The sequence below is a fragment of the Papaver somniferum genome, chromosome 7 (assembly GCF_003573695.1).
Source record: "Papaver somniferum cultivar HN1 chromosome 7, ASM357369v1, whole genome shotgun sequence".
Classification (NCBI taxonomy): Eukaryota; Viridiplantae; Streptophyta; class Magnoliopsida; order Ranunculales; family Papaveraceae; genus Papaver; species Papaver somniferum.
The window spans coordinates 252,596,102-252,602,630 of record NC_039364.1 but is presented as its reverse complement, the minus strand read 5'-3'; the positions used below and the strand labels follow the sequence as shown (position 1 = coordinate 252,602,630).

At 36.2% G+C, this 6,529-nt stretch overlaps 1 protein-coding gene across 2 annotated transcripts; it reads left to right on the top strand.

Annotated features, from left to right (window-relative positions):
• Window positions 1-615: 615 nt before the first annotated feature.
• Window positions 616-4,298, top strand: LOC113300144. Of its 2 annotated transcripts, none has more exons than XM_026549343.1 (6): window positions 616-805; window positions 939-1,500; window positions 1,912-2,139; window positions 2,659-2,832; window positions 2,949-3,399; window positions 3,522-4,298. In XM_026549343.1, the coding sequence occupies exons 2-6, from the start codon at window positions 1,261-1,263 to the stop codon at window positions 4,025-4,027; spliced, it is 1,599 nt and encodes a 532-aa protein (XP_026405128.1). In that variant the 5' UTR covers window positions 616-805; window positions 939-1,260; the 3' UTR covers window positions 4,028-4,298. The 2 variants fall into 2 exon arrangements, with proteins under 2 accessions (XP_026405128.1, XP_026405127.1); XM_026549342.1 differs by having other exon boundaries at window positions 616-812.
• Window positions 4,299-6,529: the final 2,231 nt, after the last annotated feature.

Sequence of the window (6,529 nt, the reverse complement as noted above, 5' to 3'; positions counted from 1 at the left end):
ACTGCCAATCAGTCGAAAGGATTGATGAACTTTGAGGTCGGGCAATCACTCAACTTCCTAAATAAAAGACGGAAAATGGGTAATTTGTCTAAATATTTTTAGAACATGGTTCAAATGGACGAGTAAAAATTTGTATGAATGAAATGCACACCAAAAAAAATAGCAAGGATGAAACTAGATTCATCCTGACTTAAACTTAAAAAATAGCAAGAATGAAACTGAATGCATCCTGATTTTGGTCTTTTTAACGAATTTTGTGAATAAAAAATGTCTTTACCCACCAATAAGTTATTGTATGTGATTCAGCAGCCAAAGGTATTCCCGACCGGGAGAATATTCTTACCCGTGCGATCAATTTCATTATTACTTTTCTAAAAATATCAAATACAAATAAAGCATTAGTCGTCTCATCATTTTCTGCTTATTAAGGGCATCTACGTCATGTACAAATTAATTTCTTATTATGTAGGTGGAAACTATCCAACAAAACAGTGGCAGTTACTGAATTCTATACGACTTAAACAGGGTTGTTTTGGTCACTGGAAAATTGCGGGACTAGGGAGTTTATAACTGTTTTCCTTTCAGACATTTCCTATAAATAAAGCTTCAGAAGCTCCTCACTGCTTGGTTTCGTTCAAACAACTTGATAAATCAAAATCCCAGTGTTTGATTTCTGAGATTTGCGGGAATTAAAAGTTCTTGTTTTCAACTTCAGACAAAAACAAACAATATCGCTCTCAAGTTTCAAAGTTGTGGGTTTTTGGTTGAATCTTGTAACGGAAATCGTACGTAGAGCTACTGTGTGGTGACTGGTGAGTAATCTCAACACTCTTTATATAATAACCTACTATAGCAATAATTTTCTTCTTTATTTTCATTTTTGTAGGTGTTTGATTTTTTTCATATTTACGTGTTGTTTGTACTTTGAATGTTTGCAGTGTCTTTGTAGCCAATTGAGAGCACTAGTTTGATTGGAAAAGAGAAGGTGAAAGAGTTGGATTACTAGCTTATTATTTTGGGTTTGAGTTGTTGACAAAATGGATAGAGACATAGAAATCTTTGAGCACCTAAAAGGCTAGAAACCAGATGAAAACTGCAGCCTTTTTTGAAACCGTAATGACGAGGAAAAGGTTATGGATTTTAATTTCATGCGTAGAAGAAAGTAGTTTGGAATATCTAATGCTAAAAAAGACCGGGGTTTTGTTATGATATTTGCACGGTAAATTGAAAATTTTCATTTTGGTCGGGATTACACAGTTCATGGCAACGGAAAACTTAAAAACCAGTAGTTTAGGAAATATGCGGTATCAAGAGCTTGGTCATCCAGTTTTCGAGGTAGAGGTCGATGCTACAAATGTTCAGCAGTCCGGTTTTGATTCAGATGCTGCTTATACGGCAACTTCAAGAGTTTTTTCCGGTGCACAATCTCTCAAGTTTGAGATGGAAGAAGAAAGTAATAAGAAATACAAACAACTGAGATTATCTCATCAAGTACAACAGGTGAGTACACATGTCATATAATTTAGTGTATTTGATGCTTTGTAATATTATCAGCCCTGGGAAAACAAGTACTGGTGGGGCGATATCATCCATTTGTTTGCCCAATGCTGGTACAAAGGTGATATGAATAACACTGTTGAAGATATTCACAATATTAATTAGGAATCAGAAACTGTAGTAAGATACAGAAATGAGCACATAATGTAGACTTAACGACCAAATGAATATAACTCAAAAAGCAGTTTCTTTATCTGTTATTCTTTTCTCCTTCTTCTTTTTTCTTTTTCTTTTCAGGCTTGTAAACGTTCCACGCCTTATTTTTGGGTGTTCACGTTTTGAATAGTACTTTCATTCTAATCGGTACATGCTAGCTATCTTTGGATTCTATTGACCATTTTTATTCTTACGCAGTGTCTTTATCTCAGCGTACCAGAGAATTCAAGTCCATTGGGACTGATTTTGAGGAAAACCCCATCATTTCTAGATCTAGTGGAAACCAAACTATCTCATGATTATTCATGTTCAGCAACTAGAAAAAGAAAGAGCGTAGATGATGATGCTAGTAGTACCCATCTGATTAATGGAAAGATGAAAGCTTCTAATTTCTCTGCATCAAGCTTGAATATTGGCTCATGGGAGGTACAAATTAAGATTCTCCGTCGTGACTCGTGACTATATTGTTTTTGGAGCAAAATATTCGAGTCTTTGAGGTCTTCTTAATTGTATATGCGTTAAACAATGAAATGTTTGCTCAAAATTGTAGCTTTGACTCCCTAACCTCAAAATGCTTTTAGATTAATTACTTCTGAAATTTTCCTTAGTGTGTTACAAGTCATAACATCATAGAACTTCTTTCTCATATCTTTCTGCGTTTTTTTTTTCTCGGTGCACACCTATACAAGACCCAAAAACACTTATTTATTTTTCTCTAAAACAAAGCACGTGTTTATGCTTCCCTTGCTTTTAATGGGTTCGTGAATGCATTCGTTCTTCTTCATTCATGCAAATAGTGTAGGATCAACATTTGCTGAATAGAAAACCTTCAGGCAGTATACTTTCATAGTTTGATGATCTCTTTGTGTCAATATTCCCTTAAGTTGGCTCATTAGTGCAAGTAGAAGTGCCAGTTTCTTCCTTCACTAACACTTGAGTTTGCAGAGAATTTCAAAACATGATGGAGATCTGGTAGCAAAGTGTTACTTTGCGAAGAGGAAATTCTTATGGGAGTTGCTCGATGGTGGATTGAAGAACAAAATAGAAATTATGTGGTCGGATATAGCTTCCATCAGAGCAACTTGTAAGGATAATGGTCCCCAAACACTAGAAATTGAGGTAATCTTATTAGTTCCACTATGTTCTCCTTGTATGTCACTGAAATCCATTATGCCTTGACAATTTGTTTGTTATGTGAAGTATCGATTTTGACTTTTACCTGAATATAAATCCAGTTATTGAGGCGGCCTCTTTTCTATCGAGAAACGAACCCACAACCTAGAAAGCATACTCTATGGAAAGCTACTGCTGATTTTACTGCTGGTCAGGCTTCCATTTTCAGAAGACATAAGTTGCAATTTCCTCAAGGAACTTTGCAAAAGCACTATGATAGACTTCTGAAGCTAGACAATGGACTATCTTTGCTCAGCAAAAATCCCTTCCCCTCATTGGAGTCTCCATTTTTTGGTCCAGATGATCTAGAAAGTCAAAATCCAAATGATTTCATGTTGTTTGGGCTGGAAGGTCAAGGTTCAAGTCTTCTGAAGCGGATGTTCGAATGGGGAACGAATGCTGACCAGTCAGAGAAGCTACCTTGTTTTACCCTCACTGGAACTTCTGTTCCTTTGCCGTACTCAAGTTCAGACCATGCTTTTACTTCTCCTGAAGCAAGTTCCTCGAGTTCAGGTACATACTGATACTTGTATTCATATTTCTAATATACCATCTCCAGAGTCCAGATGCATGCATGCTGCAAGATTCTAAAAATAATACAAATTGGAATATTTGAAGGTTGCCATATTTTGCAGGAGCAAGCAGGAGTTGTATGGGGCAAGGAACTCCAACTTCGAACTCGAACCTAGTTCCTGGTGTATTCCCCTCATTGAAAGCATCCTTACCTAACTACACAACACTAAGCTCTGATGGAAGGATATCAAGAAAAGCAACGGCTCAAGTACTAGGAAAAAATCTTGGTTTGGCAGTGAATAGTAACTCCAACTGGCATCATACTTCAGATTGCTGGATTTCAGACACTCAAACAGATAAAAATCTAACTAGTTCATTTGAAGGTGGCAGCATTATGCATAAGAGTGATCTAGATCAGGTCTATGACGAGTTCTCTCATTTCGAAGAAATGAATGGTGATCTTCATCCTGAGGACATGCCTAGCAGTTGCGCGGAACTCTTTGCAAATATATGCACCTTTCCAGTTGTCATTCTAGAGGATGAAGCAGCAATAAACATTCTAGAGGATGAAGCAGCAATAAATGAAGCAAAAGCAAAAGAGAGCATGGAATGGATGCCATGGGCGTAAGACATCAGCAGTGATACACATCCCCAGGGTTGTCCCACGAGAGAGAAAGAGGGTGGGGATCTTGTGACAGGGGTGGGTTTAGTGTGGGTCCCACCTCTTGTGTCATATAGGTACAACCCACGTGATTAGGCCCGCCGGATGTAAATCATTTTCGGTAAGACATAAACAAGTAGTACGATATTTGCATTGTATATACTACGTCAATCAATTGTCCTTTCTTTGTATCTGTGGGATTGTTCACCTAATGAAACTAAGTCGACATTGCCAAATACACCTCATTTATCCTACGTCATTATGCAGTTTTGTCGTCCGCGGACGGCGACCCATCCAGTCAAAATCTAACCGGGATAAAGACCAAATTTCTGGAAGCTATTTGTTTTCCCAAGGGAAAATTAGGCGCAAGTCCCGATTTTCTTGGCTTACCGTCAGGCCCAGAATTTATTTCAGATCCAGTCACACCCAGAATTTTTTAAAAATATTAAAAAAACGCAAAAGTTCGCTAATACCCTTGAGCGGTTTCAGGCAGTTTTATCAACTCCCTGAACGGTCGCAACATTTATTTCTTCTTCACCCGTTTCTTTTCTACTCCTACATTTATTTCTTCTTCACCCGTAACGAATCGATCTGCAGACAAATTTTTTTCTCCATCACTCAATTTGATGATTGAAGTTGATTAAACCTTAGAAATCAGCTTTACAACAGTTTACAAAAACCTAAAAAAACCCTAAAAATTACGTACAGTTCAATAAAAATTGATGAAACACCAACAAAAACACGTCTTCAGAAGTCAAAAGCTGCTAAAGAGAACAAATCTGGTATTAAAACTAGTTTAATCGATGGTATTCTTGCATGCATTCAGTAGATTCGATTATTTTTTTCGATTTTAACTTTTGTTCTTGATGGTGATGACCTAAAAGACGAAGAAGGGAAATCCGGAGGGAAAATCAAGTCGAAGAAAAAAAAAACGGTGAGAGTTATCATTGGATTCATCTGTTAGTATTTGATTTTGTTTTTTCCATTGTTTTTTTTTTTCAATTTTAAGTTTTGTTATAGTAACTGCCGATGATGAACCAGAAGCCAGTAATCCGGAAAAAAAAAAAGAACAAATCTAAGAAGAAACATGTTTCTGGTGAGATTTGCATCCTGAATGTGTTTACCCATAATTTGTTTTTCTTTATCTCTATCTTCTTCTTCGATTTTAACATCATTTTTTCCTGTTGATGTTGAAGGTGAAAAAGGAGAAACTGATAGTGACCAACCACTAAAGGAGATGAAAAACAAGGCAAACCAGGATGCTGTAAAGAAGAGAAAGAAAGTGTTTGGTATGCATCTACACTAGTTCATGTGTGATTCATGTTTGCATAAAAAATTCTGCTGAAAATAACATATGTTATGCAGGAAAAAGATGGTAAATAACAAGTTATGCAGCATAACATAAAATGTGCATAACCAGTTATACAGGTGCATCGCAAGTTATGCAGCATAAAAATAAAATTTGCATAACCAGTTGTGCAGGTGCATCACAGGTTATGCTTATCAAAAATCACTGCATAACCTGTCAAACTTGTTATGAATAACCCTTTTTTCCATTTTACTTCTTCGATTTTAACATCATGTTTATCTGCTGATGATGATCACTTAGAAGAGGAAAAGAGGAAAACTTATGATGACCAATAACTAAAGGAGATGACAACCAAAGAAAGCACAATGCTGCTAAGAAGAGAAAGGAAGTCTCTGGTATGCATCTACACTAATTCCATGTGTGATTCATGTGTTATGCAGGAAAAAATATTGAATAAATGTTATACAGCGTAAGTAAAATATGCATAACCAGTTATGCAGTTGCATGAAAGATTATGCTTACCAAAGATACTGCTTTACCTGTTATCAATGACTTATTTATTTTTTTTCACTGTGTGTTAAAAAAGATCCTGAAGCAACCCCATCAAGGAAATCAAAGAGATTGAAAGATCAGGAATCACCTAAACCTGAAGCAGATAAGAAAATAAAGACTAAAAAGAAAGTTGGTGAGAACTTAACTTGCCTACATCTTTCATGTTTCTGAAAATTTATTTATCTCTCTATTACACATCTTGATCTCTTCTGTCATGCATGATGTTGTTCTTGTTTGCTATTAGATTTTGATCGGGTAGCTGAGGAGTAATTAATTGCAAACACTAGTGCATCTAGAGTTCAGGATGATAAAGCTACTAAGGGAAAAAAGAAAGCAGGGAAAGCTGCACCAAAGGAAGTTTTGGATGATGATACAGAGAATGAGGATGATACAGATGATGAGAAAGAAGTAGATGATGACAAAGCTGGTAAGATTTGCTTGTGATATCTTTTGTGTGATATATTGTTTCTTTGGTGTGATTGATTTGTTTCAATATTGATTTGGTCTGTTTCAGTCAAGCAAGTTGTTGATAATCAGAAGAAATAAAATAGTCGTGAACCCAAACAATCAGAAAACCTGAAGAAGAAGAAGAAGAATAAGAAGAAGAA

What these genes read in the sequence shown, in the direction of transcription:
- LOC113300144 (XM_026549343.1), top strand. Translation starts at nt 1,261, where the DNA reads ATGGCAACGGAAAACTTAAAAACCAGTAGTTTAGGAAATATGCGGTAT. An exon ending in TATCTCATCAAGTACAACAG is followed by an intron (nt 1,501 to 1,911) that starts GTGAGTACACAT and finishes ATTCTTACGCAG; the next exon opens with TGTCTTTATCTCAGCGTACC. An exon ending in TGAATATTGGCTCATGGGAG is followed by an intron (nt 2,140 to 2,658) that starts GTACAAATTAAG and finishes TTGAGTTTGCAG; the next exon opens with AGAATTTCAAAACATGATGG.